The sequence below is a fragment of the Corvus moneduloides genome, chromosome 8 (genome assembly GCF_009650955.1).
Source record: "Corvus moneduloides isolate bCorMon1 chromosome 8, bCorMon1.pri, whole genome shotgun sequence".
In the NCBI taxonomy this organism is placed as follows: Eukaryota; Metazoa; Chordata; class Aves; order Passeriformes; family Corvidae; genus Corvus; species Corvus moneduloides.
The window spans coordinates 2,406,495-2,429,949 of record NC_045483.1 but is presented as its reverse complement, the minus strand read 5'-3'; the positions used below and the strand labels follow the sequence as shown (position 1 = coordinate 2,429,949).

General features: G+C 44.0%; 1 protein-coding gene across 2 annotated transcripts in view; it reads left to right on the top strand.

Annotated features, from left to right (window-relative positions):
- The window catches only part of DOCK1 (dedicator of cytokinesis 1), a 264,142-nt gene that overhangs the window by 179,623 nt on the left and 61,064 nt on the right, over positions 1-23,455 (top strand). For both annotated transcript variants that reach the window (XM_032117142.1, XM_032117143.1), the window contains exons 30-33: positions 10,838-10,916; positions 11,373-11,473; positions 14,316-14,374; positions 20,198-20,346. In XM_032117142.1, the coding sequence (XP_031973033.1) occupies positions 10,838-10,916; positions 11,373-11,473; positions 14,316-14,374; positions 20,198-20,346 (388 nt within the window). The remainder of the gene's footprint in view (positions 1-10,837; positions 10,917-11,372; positions 11,474-14,315; positions 14,375-20,197; positions 20,347-23,455) is intronic.

Sequence of the window (23,455 nt, the reverse complement as noted above, 5' to 3'; positions counted from 1 at the left end):
CTCTGCACAAGCATCAATATCCATTGGAAAAGCAGATTTTTCCTTGCCCTTCATGAGTCACTGGATGCCAGCATCCCTCTGCATCCTGATGTTAGTCCCTGCACCCTGCTCAGCTCATTCCCAGCTTTGTAAGTCCCTGCTTTCCTGATACACTGAATTTTCAGTGACCAGGCAGTGCTGCCTGTCTCACGTGGATCTTGTTGCTCAAACCTCACTCAAGCCAAGGATGAAGGAATTGTGTGTGGGTTTAGGGAGAATCCGTGGCACAGACATCCTGGAATGGTGAGCTTGGAGCAGCCTGGGCTATGGAAGGTGTCCCTGCCCATGGAATGGGATGCTCTTCATGGTCCCTTCTGACCCAAACCATTCTGGGACTCTGTAATATAATCCTGTAAAATGAGGGTGGCTTTAGGTGTTACTCCGTACACAAGCACTGGGTGAAAAAATCATTGTGAATGTTTGGTTTGGTTGTGTTTTCTGGGTGAGAAAATCTCCTGTCGGAACTAATCTGAATTTTTCCCCACTTAAGTTCTTTTTGCTTCTATGAGCCCATCAAATAATTGCAGTCTACTCCCAGAGAAGCTGCTGGCTTTCAGTGCCACTGGCATTATAAATGGTCCATCTAGAGAGAGCCAAACTGTGTAATTCAGGCCAGGGGAGAACATAAAAGGAGTAGAAATGGTGCAGAAATATTATTTGGGCCTTGTGCCCAACTCCACTTTGCCCCAGTGAGGGAGAACCAGGCCAGGGGCATTGATTTGTGTGAAGGGACTGCCTGGTTGTCCTGTCCTTGTGAGGCTCAGGAATCCATTCCCATGCTGGAATTAACTTCCCTGGCACTGCATCACCCCGTGTGCGCTGTGGGGTTGATGGTGCTCCGGTGTGCTGGTGTCCAGCAGTGCTGCTGGAGTCAGGAACTTCCCACGCAAGGGTAATTCCCAAATTCCAAGCAAATAGACCTTCCATAGTTTTGGAAATTCACTTATTGCTGAGTCCACATTAAAGCAAACTTTTTCATGGCTCTGCCTTGGGAAGGTGAGGATTCACCCAAGGGCAGCTGTACCTGGAGGTTATTGCACTGTCTCAAACTCACCTGTCAGAAATCAAATTTTAGTTTTGTGCTGCAGCACTGTTTGGATTTCAAAAGCCAGAGAATTTCGTGTAGTTTTAAAAGTCATTTATCCATTCAGCATAATTTAGTAGCTTAAAGAGCTTTCTTGGGATTAGCAGAGGGAGTGAAATTAAAGTATTGCATAAAAGAAATTGCAGAGAACCTGATTTCATAGAATCCCAGAATGGTTTGGGTTGGGAGGGACTTTAAAGCCCATCTCATCCCATCCTCTGCCATGGGCAGGGACACCTCCCACTGTCCCAGGCTGCTCCAAGCCCTGTCCAACCTGGCCTTGGACACTGCCAGGGATGCAGGGGCAGCCCCAGCTGCTCTGGGCACCCTGTGCCAGGGCCTGCCCACCCTCCCAGGGAAGGATTTACACCCACAATTCTATTTCATGACTCGTTTAATATACACCACTTTTTATCCAGGCCTTTGTCCCAATGACACACTTGGCTGTGTTTTCGTGACCCCGACTGTGTTTGCCTCTTAGGCTTTGATTTCACCAGGCACAAACTAATCCCCAGCTGTAAAATTCCAGGAAGGATTGGCATGTCCAAGCCAGCACCGAATCCTCCCTGGCCTTGAGCCCACCCAGAGGCTGCAGTGCAGCCCCCCACACCTTGGTGTGATCCCTGCCTAAAGGCTGCAAATGCATCTGCTTGTGGGGTTGGGAATGTCCCTCTGCTGCCCTGCAGTCCCCCTAGAACAGGAAAACCCCACGTTATCAATGGTATTATCTGCCCTGCAAGGCTGATTTTTGTGCTGGATCATCTGGGACTGTTTCAGTGTGTAGGATGATTTAACCCTTCCCACATGAGCCAGAAGTCCTGCTCAGAACCACGGAGGGGCTGAGCTCCCATCGTGCTGGGGGATTCCTGTTACTGGCAGGATTCCTATTACTGCCAGGTATTGAAGCATCCTGGTGAAGCATTTATTCCACTCCTGTCTCACTGCTGCAAGGATCAGGCGGGATGCTGAGGGAGAACTGGGAAGAAGAGCAAAGCAGGGATCTTGTGCGTAGGTTAATAGCAGAGTGCGGCGGGCAGGAGCGGCACAGGAGGCGAGCGCTGCTCCCGTCTCGCTTGGCTCCCTCCTTCCCACACCCCACTGCCTCCCTAAAACGTTTTGTGTCACTTTAATATCTGAGAGCCACCCTTTGGATCAAACAGAGGCTTACCTAAAGCTCCAGCAAGACTTTTTTTTACATTGCCAGCATTAGCGTTCCCTTCACAAAGCTGTCAGCCGCATAAGCAGCCGTGGCACAGCCGAGCAGAGCAGCTGCTGGCGTTTATCCCGCTCATCTCTTACAAGAAATCACATTTTAACCTCTTGCCAGGGAGTCTCTTCTTGCATGTGTCTGCTGGGAGATGGATCCCAGTTTTGTGAAGGCTCAGCTCTCCTGGGCAGTGTCTCTGTGCTTGTGATTGGTCGTGTTAGAAAATAAAAGTCGTGGTAAGGCGTAGGGATAATTCAGCTCCCATGGAAAGTTTCTCCCATCAGAATGAGCTTCACATTTTGGGGGAAACTCCAGCAAATGGAATTTCTGAACAGACCTGATTGGTGACCCCAGCAGTGAAGAGGTGATAACACAGCCTATGGACACCATTTGCAGATTGCTTTCTTTTTCCTCATTACTATTCTCTGGTGGAATTTGATAAATTAAATACCCGCTGGAAAAAATGGGAGATTCTTCTCCGAGCAACATCATGATGTTTGTTTAGCCAAGTGCAGTTGTCTTCCCAGTTGATGGCAAGATGGATGAGAATGCCAAATAATTTGAAATGCAGCAGATCAATTCTATTGATTTATCCATAAGTAGCTAAAGTGGCCTTAATCACCTCCAGTATCCATGGAAATGGGGAAGGAGCAGAGGACAGTGCTGTCAGCACTGAGCAAGGGAGGTTCCCCTGCTGCAAACCGTGAGGCACTGTCAAGTATCTGAAAACATTTTGCCAAGTTCAGCCAGAACTTCCACGCTTTGCAGGAAAATTTCCCTGTGATGTCCTTTCCCAACCTTTCCATGAATTACTTCTCTTGGAATTATTTCTCTTTCTGGACTGAATGTTTGTGTGAAAAGCAGTGCAACAGTGAAAAAACATCTTCTGCTTTCTTGGTTTTTACCACTGCAAAAAGTGGTTGAATTCCTGTGTAAAATAAAGTCAAAGCAAGAACTGAGGTGACAAGTTGGGTGGAGAGGCTCTGGCACAGAGCAGCTGTGGCTGCCCCTGGATCCCTGGCAGTGTCCAAGGCCAGGCTGGACATTGGGGCTGGGAGCAGCCTGGGACAGTGGGAGGTGTCCCTGGCAGGGGGATTGGAACAAGGTGTTCTTTGAGGTCCCTTCCCACCCAAAGCAGTCTGGGATTCTGATGTTTCCAGAGGGGAAGGTGATGATTGGTGTTCCCAGCAAAGGCTTTCTGCATTTTATGCAGCATTGCACTACAATGAAATGCTTGTTTAATAACTCACCTGACGGCAGAGATCCCTTCCAGCAGCACTACAACAAATTACATTTGTTTGAAATTACCAGCTCTGCTGTGAGTTTTTGCCAACTGCCACAATAGAAAGTCTTCTGGAATTCAGCAAATCTGCTTTCTTTGGAATATTAACTTCTGAGTAGAGGAATAGTAACGCTGTCCACTTGCAAGAGATGCTGCTTTGCCAGCATTGTAGCGTTAGCTAGAAACTTCTAAATGAAATTGTCTGCTAGCATTTCCATTAGAAAACGCAATTTCCAAGCTTTTATTACTCTGCCATAAAATTCTCCAGTGCTAAAATGGAGTACAGACAGTTCTATCCATGGAGTTACATCTTGGATAAAATACCAGGAGGCAAATTTGCTTTGGGAAAGAGGATAGAAGGCTAAAGCTTCTTCTCTCCTGCACTCCAAGTCATCCAAAAACCACAGCTGAGACCTCAGACACGTAGTCAAGAAAGGAGGAGGAGAGCGAGAGCAGTCAGATCCAATCCTTGGAGAGACTCAAAGCCCACCTGGACACAGCCCTGAGCAGCTGCTCCAGAGGCACCTTGGAAAAACAATCCACTGTACCTCTTGCAGGGCCCTGGGTGTTGGTAGTCAGCCCACAAGTTTGTCCTTCAGTTTTGTAACTCAGTTATTTTTCATTCATCTGTCCCCTTTGTTTTAGAGGACGCAGGGCCCGGAATACAAATGAGGGGAGAGCTATCAGTGATTAGAGATAATGTGCTAAAGCCAGGGCTGAAATATTTGTTAGAAAATAGGTTAATGAAGTGACGTGGAGCACCTGTGCTGGTGTGGAGCAGGCATTATGAGGAGATTATGCTAATGTGGGTATTTAGTAGCAAGTCTTCTTTGGGATTACTCTCTGCTATTATCATCCTCAGTCCAGGAATTGGAATTCAAAAGACGGCGAATGATCAAGGACTTAGTTTCGGTCTTTTTCTTTTTTTTAAGTTTTGACTGCTCTTATCCTGCTGAATTAGAGGATGTTGCAAGGACTCTTTTAAACACTTAAAAAATGTTTTTTAAGAGAAAGAAATGGGCTGGGCAGGGATGCGTAAATATAAAGATGTGTTAAATGAAATTAATTTTGGAAACCATCGTTGGTGGTGGGCAGCTGGCCGGCCTGGAGGTGCAAAGGCAGCTGAAGAAGAAAAGAAAAGAAAGAAAGTTTGGGAAAGCAGAAAAATAGGAGAGATGCAAAGATACCTTCAGGCTGAGTCATTAAATAACTTTGAGTTTCTTTTATGGTGAGACACTGGTGAGGCACCTCAAATTCTGGAGGCAGTTTTGGATCCTTCTCAACAAGACAGACATGGAGGGGCTGGAGCGTGTCCAGGGAAGGGAATGGAGCTGGGAAGGGGCTGGAGAACTCCTGAGGGAGCTGGGAAAGGGGCTGAGCCTGGAGCAAAGGAGGCTCAGGGGGGACCTTGTGGCGCTGCACAAGTCCCTGACAGGAGGGGGCAGCCGGGGGGGGTCGGGCTCTGCTGGCAGGGAACAGGGACAGGAGGAGAGGGAACGGCCTCAGGCTGGGCCAGGGCAGGCTCAGGTTGAATACCAGGGAAAATTTCTTTTTTTAATTCCTAATTAAGAAAAAAGCTGTTTAAAACCTTGCTTTGCAAGAAGGAGGTGTTGCAGAGGCAGTGGAGGTGTTTGAGGTGAGGGCTGTTCAGAGGAGCCTCTGCTGTGCTGTTCGTGCCTCCCTGAGCGTTTGCTCGGGTTTGGGATCTGCACTGGGATTTCCAGGTCTGGGGCTGTTGTTTCCCCCACGGCCTGACACGGTAAGAGGAGTCTGTCTCATCTGAGCACATGGAATTTGTCTCCCAGAGAAGCAGGAGCTCAGGCATGGAGAGCATGGCGATGGGCAGGATGTGATGAGCTGGAATAAAGCACTCATTATCCTTCCATCTAAATTAACTGAAATGACATCATAACAGTGCCTTTTAGAACCTCACTCCAAATTCCCTCTCTTTTATCAAATTATCAGCTAAACCAAAATTATTTTAAGATGTATCTGTGTATTCTTGTTGAGATAATGATTCTGCCATTAAGGAAGTCATTTGTTCATTCTTTTTTCTTCTTCTTTTTTTTTTTTTTTTTTTGGATGTTTGCTTAAGGAAAAATAGTGGGGAGGACATTCCTATTTTGCATTGTTTCTTGTTTTCCTGTCAGAAATATTTTGCATGAACACTCACAGTGTAAATCCAAATCCCTGGGTAGTGGAGCTAACTAAATAACGTGCCAAATGGCATAGGCTGTAAAAATATTTTCACTTTTTTAATATTTCTCTGTAGATGATTCCTCCAGAGCAGTGTTCCTGCAGAGGCAGTTGGATGTGTGTTACCTGCTGGGAGAGGTGTGCTGCAGCATCCTGCACCCAGCTTTCCTCAGCTCCTGGAGCTTCCCACCATGTGAGAAGCTGAGTGAGAGAAAAGGGGGCACAGAATCTTTTTAAACATGAGCAAATCAGGGCACTTGACTAATTAGGAGGGAGAATGGTGCAATAAAAAGCGACTGAACCTGAGAAAGAGCTAAAAAAAAAATGAGTTGTTTGGCGCAATGACTCCTGTTCCATTTATAAATCGAATCCCTCTGTCCCTCCTTCATTTACAATTGCCACTGGAAGTCAGGATTTGATGTATGTTCCCAGCCTCCTGGAGGCAGTGAGGTTGTTTGGAGAGAATAAAGGACCTTTTGGAAAACTCCAGAATCGAACCATTCATTTTTGATTTGTTTGGAGAAGCAATCTCTGCATCCACAAACCACTTAAGCACCTATGGGCCTAGTGGGTGATAATCAGTAACAGGAAACATTCCCAGAAATCAGGAGTTGCAATTGGAGGTAGTTCCTGAACCAGCAGCACATTCCTGGATGGATTAACTCTGGAGTGAGAGCCACGAATGGGGAGAAATTACGGAAGCAGTTAACCCTGCCTAAGGCAGGGCAAGGTGGATGTACCCAAGCAGGACACTGAGACTGGCTAACCTGGCTTTTGGTTTGGTTTTTTGAGAATTTCTGCTTTTTATAACCTTTATTTCCTAATGCTGACCTCTGCCGTGGTTTCTTCCATCTCCTTTTCCCTGGCTTCTCTCACCTGAGCTCTCAGCTGTACTTCTGTGTCGCCCTGAAAAGGTGGTGGGCAGCTCACTGTTCCTGCTGGGTCACGGAGAGCTGATACAGGTGTCTGGTCAGGAAATGCATAAACAGGGATGAAATACCAAAAATCCTGGTGACACAGAAAAGGCTTTGGGGAGACCTTAAGGTCTGTCTCAGGGGTTTCAAGAGGGCTGGAGAGAGATTTGGCACAAGGGCCTGGAGTGACCGGAAAAAAGGGGAAATGGCTTCCCAGTGCCAGAGGGCAGGGCTGGATGGGATACTGGGAAGGAATTGTTCCCTGGGAGGGTGGGCAGGCCCTGGCACAGGGTGCCCAGAGCAGCTGGGGCTGCCCCTGGATCCCTGGCAGTGCCCAAGGCCAGGCTGGACATTGGGGCTGGGAGCAGCCTGGGACAGTGGGAGGTGTCCCTGCCCATGGCAGGGGTGGCACTGGGTGAACTTTCAGGTCCCATCCAAGCAAAATTATTCTGATTCTGGTCTGTGGAAGGTCTCTAAACACAGAATAAGAGGACAGTCCCTGCCTCAGAGGATCAAACTACAACAGAAGAGGCAACAGAAATCTGTGGATGCCCTTGGAGCCATTCCCACCCCCCCATCCCCAGCGCTCACACACAAACCTCCTCTGTCCAGGGTGTTGATTTTATTCTTTGGTAGATTTTTATGCCTTTCTCTCTTCCACATATCCTGAAGTGACTTCCTTCTGTAATCGTATTCCTTCTATTCCAATCACATCATAGGAAATGTTAATTTCCTTCTTTTAATTGGGTTGATAAAGTCTTTTGTCTCACAAATCTTTCCCAATACATTCGGATTAGGTTTTGTTGTCTTAAACGGCAGCAGAGCCCATTGTGTTGGGTTCCAGGCTCTGAACTTCTCCCTTTTTCAAAGTTTAACTTCAGTGGCTCTTCCTGACATGGATAATAAATTCTTTTGTTCATTGAAAGTGAATTTCAAGAAGAGCACTTCTTTTTATGCACACACAACTGGGAGCCAATCTTCGTTATTAATTACAGCGAGATAAGGGCTGGCACTGCAAGGGATGCTCTCCATCCGAGGGTTTTGATTATTTGTCTCTTGGCCCAGTGATGCCCATGTCCACCTTTTATCCTTGAGACTGTTCCAGCAGCCAATTTCTTTCTTCTTCAGTACAGAGCTGCTGCTTTTGGGTTAATTCCACTTACTCTGAAGAGCCACTTTTCACTGCATTTTCCATTTTCTCTAACTTTTGACAGTGAAGTTACTGAAAATTGTCAGGACCTGCTTTGGAGGAGGAGGAGGATTTAACTAACACCTGGAATGATAAAATATTTCTGCTTCCTCTTTCAATTTTTATTTGGGCATAAACCTGAACCGTTTTTATATTCATGAGTTGCAGCAACTTCCCAGGTGATAACAAAGCATTGCCCAGGTTACAGCCAAGAATTCATCCAGCACAATTTTTTACTATTGAAATTCTCTCTTCAGAGTAGTGATCTTACAACTTGCTACTTCTTATTGCCAATATTTTAATATCTATCTTTTTAAAATTAACTTCATTGGATAAAAATCTTCTTAATTTTGCTGTTGCTCTTGGCACTGGAGGTGCTAAAATATCTTGAAAAGTGCTGTGAGGTTTGCCATGACATTCGATTTGCAAATGAAGATAGACTGTAATAATAATAACAGTAATAGTAGTAGCAGTAGTAGGGGGAGTAGTAGTAGAAGAAGAAGAAGTAAAAATAATAAAAATAATAGTAATAATAATAGTAATGAGGATGATGATGTTCTGCTGACTGTCACTGGGGTTTTTCCACTGACCTATGTTAGGAAGTGTTTTGTCCAGTCACAGAAGGATTGATCAAATGAAATCAAAAATAAATTGGGACTTGAATAACTCAAAAATTAACATGAAATCTCTCCATCCCTCCTTTGGATGTTTCTTTATGGAAATTGGAGGAATTCCTGGCTTCCTAAACCCCCCTGATGCCCAGGGGTTGTTTAATTCCAGCTCCAGTTGAACACATGTTCTGTGCTCTGCTCCTTTTCCAGTGGCAAATACAGCAGAATTTGTATTATTTGTTCTTTGTTGGTATTCAATGGAATTAATATAAGGGAAGAATGAGAGTTACAATTTAAAGAAAAATAATGGTATATAAAGTAATGAGATTGTGCCAAAGCTTAATTAGATGGAGTAGATTGAATACATTACAGTGATGTCTTGAGGCAGCATAATTAAGTTGTAGGCGCAGTCCTGCCTGAGTTGGAAGCATTTTTATCTCCATGAGGGAAGCAGCCTTGGATGGCCCCTGTACCATGTTAAATTCTGGGGAAGATTTACAGAGCCCATTGTATTATCAGCCTTCAGAAGCACAAAGCGAAGCAGGGAGAAGGCAGAGGATAAAACTGCAGGTTGTCTGATCACACAGATAACTCGGGTCTCAACCTTAGTGTGTGCTGCAGCTCAGGAATTGAATCACAGATCTCAAATACACATATTTTGGAGCAGGGCAGTGTGTTAATTTGTGTGCTGGATTCAGCTCATTTGTAAAATCTCCTAATGAACTGCTTTCCCAAAACACTGCCAAAGATGCTGAATGTGGGCTGAAGTGCTGAAATTCCTCCTTGGCTGTGCTGGGTGCAAGAGCAGAGATGCCTCTGTCATCTCAGTTATAAAGAAGAGTATTATAAAACACACCTGCATATATGTATGTACTTGATTTTTATGTATAGTTGCTTATATTTTATGTATACTTTCATGTTTTAATTTTTTTTCTGTGTTTTCCTTTCTAAATTTAATTTTAGTTTTCCCATTTGGATCCTTTCTGTCTCCTCCATAATTCTGCCAGGGGGATGATCTGACCTTACACTACAGATACATCCCAATGGCATCGAATTTTTTTTCCTTTATTAATTTATTTCAATCTATAAATAAATAAATGACCTCTCTTAGCATCCTGATGCCTTTATCCATTTATATAAATGCATCAATACATACAGAAATAATCTCTTGGCAACAGGTTGCCCATAAATAAATAAATAAATAAATAAATATAAATAATGTCTCTTGCCATCATGTTGCCCATGTGTTTTCTGGAGATTTAATTTCTCTTGGATACCAAACCTTCAGCTAAATATTATTTTTTTTTCCAGGAGAGATCGTTAAGTATCTTAAAAGTATCTTAAATATAGTACAAATCCTTTCTAGCTGGTTTGTTTTAAATCTGGCTTCTTTTTTTTTTTTGCCAGCCTGGAGGAAAATCAGCTTTTTTATTTGCAGTAGCAAACTTTCTTTTTCAAGATTGGTTTTGGGGTGGGGAAAAAACAAACCCAGTACATGTCAGGAGGAGTTTTCGTCATTTTTGAGACTCTGAGGAGACACAAATCTCTCCCCCAGCCTGCTCCAAAGAGAAGCTCATTTGTCTGGGCATTAGCTGGCAGCTGCACAGCATAAATTTCAAGTTTGCAGGGGGAATCTCGTGTTTGTTTTGAAAATGGAGATCAGGCTACCAAGGAATAATACATTTATTTTTCAGCACCATGAATATGTAGTGCCCTACTTCTCCTGTGCCATTTGGTTTTCTCTTTCAAGCTTGTCAGGCCAACTCCTTTTGCAATTTAAGAAGCATTTTAGAAACTCCATAAACTACAGTGGGTACTGAATTAGCATCTTGGAAGTAGAGCAGTGAACAATGTTTTAAAGATTGTCCTTCAGCAGCATTTCTATTGTGCCAGAAGTGGAAATCTTTTTGCCTCATATGTTTAAAAACGTGTTTTTCTTGACCCCAAAGTTAAAATACAACCAGTTGCAGGTCTGGGTTAGATACAAGACTGCAACTTTAAAATAAATATATATATAGTGCTAATAAGCTGAATTTTTAATGATCTCTTGATTATGAAAAGATACTTTAAAGAGAAGTGATTTTATCCCAAACATTCCCTCTGTTTCTACATATGCTAATTTACTTGATTAATTTGGAGAACATCTGCATAGAATTCTGTACACTTACCAGTGGTGAGATCACCCTGCTTTTCAAGTTACAGCCTCAAATTTCACTTTCCAGACAGACTCAGATTTTGTGTCTAATTGGGATGCCAAATATACAAAGGTACCCCAGAAGAGTGTGTAATTATGTAATTTTCTCTTGATCTTTCAGAGTCTTCCTGCGAGCAATTAATCAGTATGCAGATATGCTAAACAAAAAATTCCTTGATCAAGCCAACTTTGAGTTACAGGTAAGAAAAAACTCCCCGTTTTAATGGAATAAATGATATTAATGTAATAAATTTCTGCCCTGAACACGTAGTTTTGGTGGGTTTATTTGTCAGTGTGAACCCCAGTTATCCCAGTGAAGCCATTCCAGGCTCAGCAGGTGTTGTGATCCATTCCTGGCTTGTGTGTCTTGTCATGGAATCACAGAACCACAGCGGGGTTTGGGTTGGGATTCTGCTTGAATCATCAGAACACAAAGAATTGGGATTTGTAGCTGGGAAACATTTGTTGGAAACATAAAGGCAACGAGGAGATGTATTAAGAATTTATCAAGAAACACCATCTCTGTGGTGTCTGCTCTTTTCTCCTTTAAATATTTATGTGCATAATTCAGAGACTTCTAAGTTGTTTTGTAGGTGTGTAGAGAAACATTGCAGAGAATTAATGGAATCTCTTCTTGTCATTTTGGGGGCTTTCAGCTCTGGAACAACTACTTCCACCTGGCTGTTGCTTTTCTCACACAAGAATCTTTACAACTGGAGAATTTTTCGAGTGCTAAAAGAGCAAAAATCCTTAACAAGTAAGTCCTGCTCGTCATCTCAATCATGGCCAAGAACTCGAGGTCTATTGCCATAATTTCAGGTTAATTTCTTAGCTCAATCTATTCAAATTGAGATGCAATCAGGGGATAATGAAAGGTTGGGTTGAAAAACATGAATCAAGTGTTGTGTGTGTTTCTGCCCTGGGATCAGGATCTGAATTTCCCCCTTCGTTACTGATGGAGACAGTGTTTGCTGCTGTAGGATGTTCAGAAAGTCAAGGTTCTTGGAAGTGTTAACATGTTATAGAACTGCATTTCAAAATCACTTGAGCTTTGTGCTTCTTTTAATCTCATTTTACGTCTGCTCTTTTTTGTTTAATCCCTGGTGGCCTTTTAGAGGGAGTTTTGGTCGCTCCAGCCACTTGCACTGTGCTGTCCCTGAAGGATGGCTTGGGATAAGTGCAGCCCTGTGTGCATTCCTGGTTCTAAGGGGTTACATTCCCTGCCTCCAGCCACCCCGCTGCTGGTCCGAATCCCACAGCAAAGGAGAGCTGTCAAAAGAGGGAAAAAAGCCTGGAAATAAGAGTGGAACATGAAGATTTTGTTTAAATAGAGTGATTAAGGGTGGAAAAGATCATGGAGTCCAACCAAGGCCACCACTGCCCCATGGTGCCAAGTGCCACATCCTTACAGCTTTTAAATCCCTCCAGGGATGGGGACTCCACCTGAACAACCAATTCCAGTGCCTGACCACCCTCTGAGTGAGGAAATTTTCTCTACTCTCCAATTCAATCTCCCCTGGCACAGCTTGAGGCCATTTTCCCCTTGTCCTGTTGATATTTCTCCTGCTTTTTATTGGTGTTCCATAGTAGTGACCTTATTATGACTTAGCTAAACACCAAGCTCTGAAAAGAGCCAGCTTTGTGATTTTAGAGTGTGTGGATTCTTTTTCTGTGGCATGATATTTGGGAAGAGCAGCTACAAAAGCAGGGTGTTCCCACAGCCAGTGAGGTGGCAAAAATGGGGAATTTCCAAGCTGTGATTCCTTGAACAAGCACAGCTCAAGCTCCTGGTGTGTACAATAAATAAAATATGTCTATACAGAGAGAGCAAATGTATTTTGTGTCCCTTCACCTTCCCAATTCAGGCCTTTCTGTCTATTATTATGATAGGAGAAATCCCAGGGAGAATGGGGACAGTTCATCACTGCTGCAGTGACTTGATTTTAAGGGCTTTTTGCTTGTATGGCTTTTAAGGTTTGACCAGAAAATTCAGGAAGGGCTCCACATCCCATCCCTTTTTTTGTGAGCCAAGTTTTGCCCTGCAAACTCCACCACTCCCTCCTGAGTTTTGAGGTATTTCCTTTGGAAGCTGTGCTCTACCTGAGCCTTGAAAGAGAATTTTAAAGCACTGTAGGATCTGCTCTGCCTGTAGCTCGTGGGGCTTCCTTGATAAAACAGGAATATTTACCAGTTCAGAGGAAAAGTGGTGTCAAGCAGAGCTCAGGGTTTGGGGCTTGTGCTATAAATACCAGAACTAACATTATAGATAAAGGTTTTTTAAGGAAATTGAGCTGATATTGCAGAGCCAGATATATTTTATTTAAGGAAATTGAGATGGTGTTGCAGGTAAATTTTATTTAATTAAATTTAGAATCCCTTTGCCCTCTCTGCCCAGTGTTAGTGAGCACCTTTGTGAGCATTTCAGTTGGAATCAAACTCCTGACCTGAACAAAGAGCCAACAGCTGAGCTGTAATTGGGCTGGAAATTGCTGTGAAATACATTTGTGGGCTGATAATTCCTATTTGTCAGAATGGGAACCATGGGCACAAATTTTCTTGGAGTGATTTTTATATTAAACAGAGCAGTTTATCTCGCTGAAGGAATTCCAGGAATCAACAGGCATTTCTCACTGCTAATAGAAGTAAATAGATTAAGTCATTTGAAGTGGTTGCTTAATAAAGTTTGCTAAATTGTAAATCTTTGTTTATAATGAATTTGCAAATTGTTATTTTCAGTTTAATCATGTTTTGGAGACAGGAATCAAGACAATAAATTCTTCAAGGTGCAATAAGTGCATGGTCTGGAGGCACTTTCATTGCTGTGTGAAGGCACTTCTGTGTCGAAAGGGATATAATTAATCAGTTAATTCCATATCACACTCACCCATCTTTTTAAATGTATATTTCAATTAAAACATCAAATATTTAATAATTAAAATTTAATTATTGTAATTTGTAGGTTTTGCTAAACATTGCATTTAAGCATTAGATAATAACAGATTCTTAATGATGCAGAAGATTCTCTTTAATCCATATTAATGACAGGGTGTCTCACTATTATCCCCCAGAAATCCCACAAGTTGCCAGATATTACAGTTTTGCTCATCGTGTTATTTAAGTAATGATCTTTAACTTGCAAATATTCCATGTAGCAAATGCATCCTTGGAGCTCGTTATGGTTCTCATCCCATCGTTAATGAACGCATTAGGATGATTTCCACTCATTAAAGCTTCCTGGTGTTCACGTGGAGAGGGAGGGGAATGCAAAACTGACCCTGATGGGAGATGGGAGGTGTTGGTGCCACCAGCTTTGGGGCAGGGTTGGTGGTGAACGGGCTCCCACCCCTGCCTGGGACCATGGATTGTTGGAATTGTTGAGGCTGGAAACCCTTTTTCTCCAAATTTTGATGTTTACAGATGCATTGCTGAGCTGGTGAGGGTGAGCCAAGTAATCTTAGTAGGGTGGGACTGATTTGAGAACCTGTTCTGGAATTTCTTCTCTTTTTGGGTGCTGTGAATCTGATTTTGAAATGAGATTTGGCTGCTCGTAGGTCTTAGATTTGTTTTGTTTTAATGCTGGTTTTGTTTTCCTTTTTAAGGTACGGGGACATGAGAAGGCAGATTGGGTTTGAGATCAGGGACATGTGGTACAACCTGGGTAAGTATCCTGAGCACGGGTTGTCTTCAGTGTTACCATAAAACGAGTTAGAGGGATATTCCTGGAAAAATTCAGTGCCAGCTTGGATGGGACTTGGAGCAGCCTGGTCTATGGAAGGTGTCCCTGCCCATGGAATGAGATGGTCTTTGATGTCCCTTCCAACCCAAAGCATGCCATGACTCTCTATAATGGACTTGCTCTCTCTTGAAACAAAAGTAGGCCTGCAGAAAGCTTTTAAAAACCAGGTGATTGAAGAAACCAAGCCACCTCTGCATACTTAATTCACCATCTGGGAAGTCACATCACTCTTGTTAATATTTACATGTCTTGTGGTTTTTGTGGGTTTCAGCCTCTTGCTAAGCACAAAGCCGTTGTTATGGTGATACCTCTTCAGTGGGGGGCTTTTTCCCCTTAAAAATATCTATATACACACACATTTCTGTTCACTCACTCGTGGATGCAGTGCCTGGGACTGACTGTAGCAAAATGGATGTGTCCATGGTTCTCAGTACCTCAGCCTGGAAATTCTGCTTCAACTCTGCTTTTCAGTCTTGTCTGGCTGCATCAGTGACTCAGTAGAGACTGGGAAGTTGGAGCTCCCTGGAGCTCGCAGGTAAATGAGGCATCTCTGCCTATCTCCAGCCTGGGCTGCTCTCTGGGTATAATTGGGCTGTACAGGGATTGAATTTCACGAGAAACTGAGTATTTACTGTGACCTGAGTGTACTTGTCTGCCACATTTCATTTTCCTGAGCTTAACAGCACAGACACTTCAGCTCCTCCGAGTTTTATCAAAACTTCCTTAAATGATCAGAAATAAAGCGTTTGCCACTTCGCTTCTATCTCTGGCTGAGCTGTTGTTGCTGAGAGTTGAAAAAACCCCGGCATCTCGAAGAGAAGGGAGTGCCAAGGATTCATAAGTATTTGATAGCACAGAATTTGCATCCTATCTGCTGGAATGATGAGAAAAGGCTTTGGAGAGCAGCTGAGTTCACTTTTTATTAGAAGCATCTTTGGTGAATTAAGTGTCTGGAGAACAGATTAGAGCTTAGTGCACGACTGAGATGTGACTTGACAGGCAGGTAATAAAATCAGTGTCGTGCCTGCTGCTGCATCACCCAGCGTGGGATGCTGGCAGCCTCTGGGTGAGTAATTAGCCAAATCCTTCCCTCTTCCAGGCCCACTGTCATGGAGTCATGGAATTCTTAAGGTTGGAAAAGGTTGAGTTCAAGCCAGCACTGCCAAGGCCACCTCTGCCCCATGTCCCCAAGTTCCACATCCGCATGGATTTTAAATCCCTCCAGGGATTGGGACTCCGCCACTGCTCTGGGCAGCCCCTTCCAGTGGCTGAAAATCCTTTTGCAGAATAAATTTTCCCAATATCCCCCCTGAGCCTGCCCTGGCCCAGCCTGAGGCCGTTCCCTCTCCTCCTGTCCCTGTTCCCTGCCAGCAGAGCCCGACCCCCCCGGCTGCCCCCTCCTGTCAGGGACTTGTGCAGAGCCACAAGGTCCCCCCTGAGCCTCCTTTGCTCCAGGCTCAGCCCCTTTCCCAGCTCCCTCAGCCGCCTTTTCTCCTCACTAATGTTTCTGACCTCTTTGGATTCTTACGGATTTTTAAACTTTTCCCAGAATTTACTGGACTGAAAGTAGAAAGTTTGATGTAGAGTTTTCCATCCAGCTGTTCTTAACTGAGGTTGTTTTATCCAGGCTGGCCTTTGTGGAGTGCATTGTGCCTTTCACTTCTGCTGCTGCCACTGCCTGCTCTTTACAGGTTATTGAGTTGCTCTGGGGTTCAGTTTCTCACCATTAACAAGGATAATAATTTCCCCTGGAGTTTTGGGAATCGATTGGCACAAGGGGTAGTGTTTTCTTCAATATTTCTTTCTGTGCTGTCATGAAAGCCTTTTATTTTTAATGGATTTTTTATAAATGGAGATTATCCAGGTAGATGCCTCTGTGACCTCCTCAAGCTCTAATGTCTGTGATTCTCTAAGATCCATTAATGGGATCATTAATGCCAAAGTCTCTCATGTGGAGGGAGTCAGGAAATTGCTGCTCTTCCCAAGAAAAGCTGGGAGAGAAAGGTAAATGTGAGGCAGGACCCCAGTGCAAGGCAGCCTTTGTGCTTCTCCTGAGCAGCACCTTGCTTTTCCTCATCTTCTTTGTCACACAGAGAGTCCATGTTTAACTCGTGGATCATGTTCAACTCATGGATCCCGTTTAACTTCTGGCTCCTCACCAATCTCATCCATGTCACAGCATCAATTAAGAAGGAATTCCAACTTCCCACTGCACAGGAATCGATTGGGGGGTGCCTGACACTTTTATCTTGGAAGTTGCACTGCATTGATCAAATTATTCATGTGTATGTTCAGAAACCAAGTCAGAAAGTAAAGGGTGGAATTGTGGAATATGTTTGAGCACGGGATTTTTATGTCTATGCCATTGTGCATGAGATGTGGTGAAACCAAACCACCCTGACTTTCGATTTATGGAATAAAGGGTATAGAAAAGCCTCAAAAATGAATATTTTCTCTCATCGGGTTTTGTTTCTAAATAGCGTGATTAGCACACGATGCCTGCTGAGTTAAAACTCCCCAGCTGGGAACAAGGCAGTCCTCCAGCTATGATGCACATTTAAAAGTATAATTCTTTTTCTGAAATGAAATAGTAAAATAAGAATTCTGAAAGTTTTTACTTGTCTGCCTGTTTCTGATGCAGGGGGGGCCTCAACAGTCACCCCTTCCTATTTTTATGAGTAGGAAAAAAAAATAAAAGAACATTTATAGTGCAGAACAGCACTTCAGAGGCTTTTTTCCTTCCATACCACAACCTGAACTTTAAAATGTGTTATTTTGAGTCACTGTTTTGTTGAAACTGGGGCTATTTAAACCTTGCTGAGACATTAAGCATCAAAAAAGCATCAAACAGGCCGTGGTCTGTCTGGGAAAAGCAGGAATTCAAAAACCACGCCTTATAAAGCGTTTTGTGATGCAATTTAGCAAACAGAACCCAAGAGTGTGACACGAGGTCGTGTGCACAGGGGTGCAGTGGTTAATGGCTCCCACAGTTCCGTGCTAGAGGAATTGCAGTGACATTTCAAATGACATCCTGCTGGGAAAGGTGGCCAGGGAAAGGCAGCTCGGAGAGCAGCGCCTTTATTGGTGACGTCTGAACCAGCTGGGGGGAGATGGAGAAGAGAAATTCCTCAAGGTGAAGGGGAATGGTTGCTGGTGTCCTCCAGCGAGCTGCCACCGTCCCTCCCAGGGCTTGACGTCACCAAAGGTGTCCTGACAGGGCCGTTGATGTTGTTGGAGGGAAGGCCAGGGTTAAAAATAGCCCTGAACTTTGGGTGTTACATAAATAAAAGTCATCACACATCGCCCTCTCTGGATTAGTCAGGCGTGTTCCCAGCCAGCCCAGGGGACAGGGAAGGCTGCTGGCAAATTACTCAGAGGTTTTTGTGGCCCAAACTGAAATGGGAAGAGGCTGGGAAAGGAGGATCACACGTTACCTGGCAAGGAGAGCACCTTGGCTTTGGTTTGTGATGAGGTCCCTTCCTGCTGTGTGAGCACATCCCAGGGCCAGGCACAAGACAATGCAAGGGGAAGTTTTTTCATGTTCAAAGGCGGCTTTTTTTGGCATGTGGTGGTTCTTAAAGCAGCTGCACAAGTTGATTTTCAGAAGAGACTCCTCAATTTTCTTCCAGACTTGTCACATTTGGAGTCTCTGCGTGGGAGTTCCCACACTCCTGCGGAGAGGAGAAAGGTGAATTCCTTGCTGGGTTGTTTATCAGACAGGGGGATGGATGCCCTGGGAGGCCAGGGGAGGGTTGTTTCCCTTCCTGCTTTGCTCCCATGCTTTCTTTAGTGGCACAACATCTCCCAGGCTCACGTTGTCCCAGCAAACCCGTGCGTGTGCGCCGTCAGCCCCGATGCGCGTGGGATGGACGTCACCCAGGGCTCCCACTTCATGGGCTTCCCCCAGAGAGCAGCAAACAGATCATCATCAAATCAAAGATTCTGTTGATTTTTCACATCTCAAGTTCAAAAGATGATCCTCTTCTGAGGGAATTCCTGTGCTTGAGGCAGTGGAAAAACCCTCCATTACCCAGTGAGAACTTGCGGCGTTCAATCAGCGCGTGACGAACAACTTTTGTCACCGTTATTTGTTTTCTGCAATATTGACTCTGGCACTCTTCAGGCATAACACAAGAAATCTGTCACCTGAGAGGCCCAGTGTAATAATCCTTGTAGGAGAGACTGAGGGAAGCTTTAGGCCTCTCACTTGATATTCCTGAGCAGCACCCAGCCCTGCAGCAGCACCCAAAGTCACCGTTTTCGTTGAGTATTAATTTGCCCTGATCCGATTGCTAATGCTAATAGGATTCAGGAGTTTGCCAAATCAAGGAACTTAAATTATATCCGCTAAAAAAAGGAGCGTGTTTTGGTGGTAAAGGATTTTTCTTGATTACATTTGTTGAGATTTATGTTAGTTCTGGTCAAAAGTGAAACTACCAATTAAAGACTTCACTGGTTACTGTCACAGTGGTGTAGTGCAGTGGAATAAAAATGAGTTGAAATCTGTTTCTGTCCTGTACCACTGCTAACCACAGTGGGGAACAAGAGTTTGGGGAATGGAGGAAACTGAGGGCTCCCTAAATTAGCTGGACTCCAAAGAATCTGGTCTGAAGCACAGTACTGGGTATAGAAACAGTGTTTGAACCTGGCTGTAAACATCCCTAACAGGGCATTTGTGAGGAATATCTCCAGTTCTGTCCTGAGGTCCCAGTGGATCCTGGCCTGTTGCTGATTGGAGAAATGGATTTGTGTTTCATAAACTTCTACCTGGAGCTCTCAGGGCTGTGCTGCTCCAGCAACGTTGTACAATGAGGTGATAAAACACCAGCACAGGGTGCCCAGAGCAGCTGGGGCTGCCCCTGGATCCCTGGCAGTGCCCAAGGCCAGGTTGGACAGGGCTTGGAGCACCCTGGGCTACTGGAAGGTGTCCCTGCCCATGGCAGAGGATGGGATGGGATACTCTTAAAGTCTGTTTCATCCCAAAGCATCCTGATGATTTTTCCATGGACTTGCTCACCAGATAATTTGCAGCACATACACTCTGCACCCATTTAGCCAGTAATATAAACAGTAAGCTGCTCTTTTTTCCTAGTCCAATATTTATTAAGTGCCACGCTCCTGCTAAGCTTTAATTTCTCTTCCCTGTGCGGAGCAGAGCCCGGAGAGGGGGGAGGAGCAGCTTCTTGTTGGGAAGCTAAAGTGAAATGGAGTTTTACAGGCAGCTCAGCTCCGAGGAAAGGAGACATGTTGTGGGCTGGCTGAGCTGTGCTTTCATGTCTCGAGGCTCTGTTAGGCTGCACTCATGGTGACACTTTGATAGACTGACACCGAGAACATTTTGTTCACACAGGAGTCTAAATAAGTTAATACAAGCGATGTGCCTTTTAGCCTCCCTCTCTGCCAGCCACACATTGTGCTTTAAAATAAAACCTGGAAATTGGAGTGTGAAAATCCGTAGTGGGAAATGTGGCGAGGCCCAGCTTGACGACTGATTCAACAACTCCTCTTGATTTGGGTTTATACACTACCTCCCCTCCTGTGGAATTAATAATCATTGTAGTGATGATGAGGGTGTTCATCATCATCATCAAATAAATAAGACAAATAAATAGAAGTGTTTCAGTAGAGCCAGATATTAAAACATGCTTTGTTATGCTCCACGAGGATTTATTAATACAGCTTTTACATCTTCTACCAAAGCCAGGGGCTGTTTGTTAACTCTGAAATGTGTCTTTTCTCCTAAAGGTCAGCATAAAATCAAGTTCATCCCAGAAATGGTGGGGCCTATCCTGGAAATGACGCTGATCCCAGAGACGGAGCTGCGGAAAGCCACGATCCCAATCTTCTTCGATATGATGCAGTGTGAATTCCACTCCACCAGAAGCTTCCAGAGGGTAAGAAGAGAGCTGCAGACATTTAAAGTTTAAAGTGAGGAAGATTTAGCTGTTCTTTGACAAAACATAAGGAGTTTTGTTATTTCTCATTTTTCTAAGGAATAATATAATTATGGATTTGCTTATTTCCTATAACTCCTGAGGGGCTGTGGAGTTCTCATCTGTTGGTTTGAAATGCTTATGGAAGGAGAGATTTGCATGTAGTAAATGAAACCTTTGGTTATGGCACAGGAGCAAAGACAGATGTCTTAAATTGTCACTGTGACTCACACAAGGAGCTTGCTCCTGAGATAAATTGGACATAAAGGAAGCCTGATAAAAGGCAAAAGTATAACCTGTAAGGATTTATCATCTCTACTATCATGTAATTTTGATTTTCCCTACCTTTTTATGGATTTTGAAGAGGGGAAAAAGCAATCCAGCACTGTCAGTACTACTTCTTGCTCTACAGGTACTGCAGAATCTCCAGTAGTAATGGAGCATTTTTATTCTATTTTATTGCAATGTGCTGAGGGGAGCCCTTGAATACACACACACACCATCTTCTCCTGACAGCTTCAACTTTTGAAAGACAAGTGGAGTGAAATAGTTTCCTGACATCATTCATTTGACATTGCTTCCCTTGAAACTTTGCTTATGGATTCAGTTTAAGACTAGTTAGGCCAGGTAGGGTTTGGGCTAAGCCAGTGGAGCTCCTTCCCACTGTGAGATTTCCGTCAGTTCAGGATATGACCTTGTGAATTTTGCAATAAAGTTTGACATGTGTTGTTTGCTTTTTTTCCCTTTATATTGGCAGTTTTCTTTCTTGGATGAAAAACCTCATCCTTTTCCATACTTTTCTTGTGAACTGCTATTGAGAACCAGCTCTTAATAAATCTGTAGGCAGAGTAAATGAAAATCTGCGTGGGGAGACTTAAGCAAGGGAAATGGCATCAGCTTTATTGCTTTCATTTGTTTTGTGCTGGATGGTGTGTGGAGAGGTTGTGAACTGTATTTTGGCTTCATCCAATTACTGCATAATCATTTGTTCTTATGTTTGACTCCAGTGCTACTGTAAAGATTGAAATGCTCGCTGGGATGCCATTTAAACAGTTTCCTGTCAGATGCTCTCTTTTGTTGCTTGTCATTTTTTATTTGTACAATTATATAGATAGTGAAAAATCCGAGGGTAACTTTATAGCTAAATTTATGGCCCTCAATTTTCCTGACAGAAGGAAACCAGCTTTGTGTGGAATAGTTGGGTGATTTTAATAAATGAATGTCTTAAATATTTCACTTAGGGATTTTTTTGCTGTTTGAGAGGAGAAATGCCTCATCCTCAAGTCAAAAATGTCTCGGGTTGTATTTAACATCGTATTTCCTGTGGCAGTGTAGCTTCATTATGGATGTGGCATTGACAGGACAAGTGCAGAGGTAACAATCCTCTTTTCCATGGGTTTGGAGTGAACAGCCACATGTGACAAGGAATAATCGATCTGTCCATTGATCCTGCAGCTCTGAGTTTGCTGAGTATCTCAGGTTGGCCTTTGGGGAATGAAGATCACAGGCTTGGGAAAAGCAGAGGGTTGAAGGAAAATCTAGGCTGGGACCCCTGGAAGTAACCTGGGCCTTAGGTTGGGTTATCTGGGACCACGTGAAGCTCGGTTTGGAATATCTCCAGTGAGGGTTGTTTGAGCTCTTCTCTGGGTGAGCTATTCCAGTGTAAATCCTGGCCTTTGGAATGTGTCCCTGCCTGTGGTAGAGGGTTTGGAATGAAATAAGGTCCCTTCTGACCCCAGCCATTCCAGGATTCTATGATCAAAACTTTCTGATTTTTATATCCTGATGGAATTTCCTTGGATCAGCTCGTGCCTGTTTCTGCTTCCATCTCCTCTCTGAGCACCTTTTAGGCTTTGGAATGTTTGAGCTGGATTTTCTCTGGGCTGAACAAACCCAAATCCTTCAACTATTCCTGGGGCCAGGTTCTGCAGCACTCTGCCCATGTTGGTGGCCCTCCTTTAGACCATCTCCAGCTTGTCAAGGTCTCCCTAAGCCGGTGAATCAGAGCCAGACACGGAATTCCAGCCGTGGTTCAACAAGTGCAGTAGTCTTGTTGCTCCTCTGGCCGTGCTCTTGCTGGTGCAATCTAGGACACATTTAGGCTCCATTGAAGGGGGACACTATTTCATGTTCAGCTTGCTAAATTGGCTTTTCCCAGTCACCTTCTTGCCCTTTGTGTACCTGGAAAAAGCTTCTCTGAGGTCCTGCTCTGTGGTTTCCTCAGGAACTGAAGTGGGGCTGCCTGGTCTGTAGATTCCTTGCTCTTTTTTTTGTCTTTTTTGTGTTGAAGTGATAGAAATAGATATAATTTGGGTTGGTTTTTTTTAATATTATCAGTACCTAGGCAAGCTTTGATGCTTAATGGGTCGATGTAATGTGCTGCTTTATATCCTTTATATGCAAGTACCAATTATCCTTGTCCAGCACTGCTTCCAGAGAGAACTTCCAAATGGAATGGTTGGCTGCTGTTAAACTAATCTGCCAGAAATCCAATTATCTAACCTTATTAGTCACATCAACGAGGGTTTAGATTGGCTCCACTTCTCCAGCAGATGTATCAACCTCATGATTTGTGGGGGAGGAACTGCAGTTTTTTGCAGGCCTCCGATGCTGTGATGGTTTGTGTGATAAACAGGCAGCTTTCCCTGAGGTTTGGGTTTGCCTGGTAAAACCAGGGACAGACAGAAGGGGTTTTTTTTTCTTCTCCCAGTGTATTTAGAGACAAAACAAGATCAATTCCCCTTGTTTTTACAGAACTGTATTAAGGCTGACTGAATTAAAAGCTGGAGTTGCCCGTTTTTGCCTTGTCCCTCTGAAGGTGCTTTGAAGCCTTTATAAGACTTCAAGGTAGCCTGCACCTCAAAGCAGGAATCCCATCCTAAAAACAGTGTGGGACTGAAGCTTCCCTGTAGAAGGAAACGCCTCCTTCTCCACTCAGCTTCTCCCTTGGCCTGTTTCAGTAGCGGAGCCTCTGGATCAAAGGGAATTTTTCACAGCCAGGGAAACGATGAAAGAGAATTGGTTTGATTGTTCAGGGCCTGGTCAGGTGAGTGGGATGGATCCCTTGGTG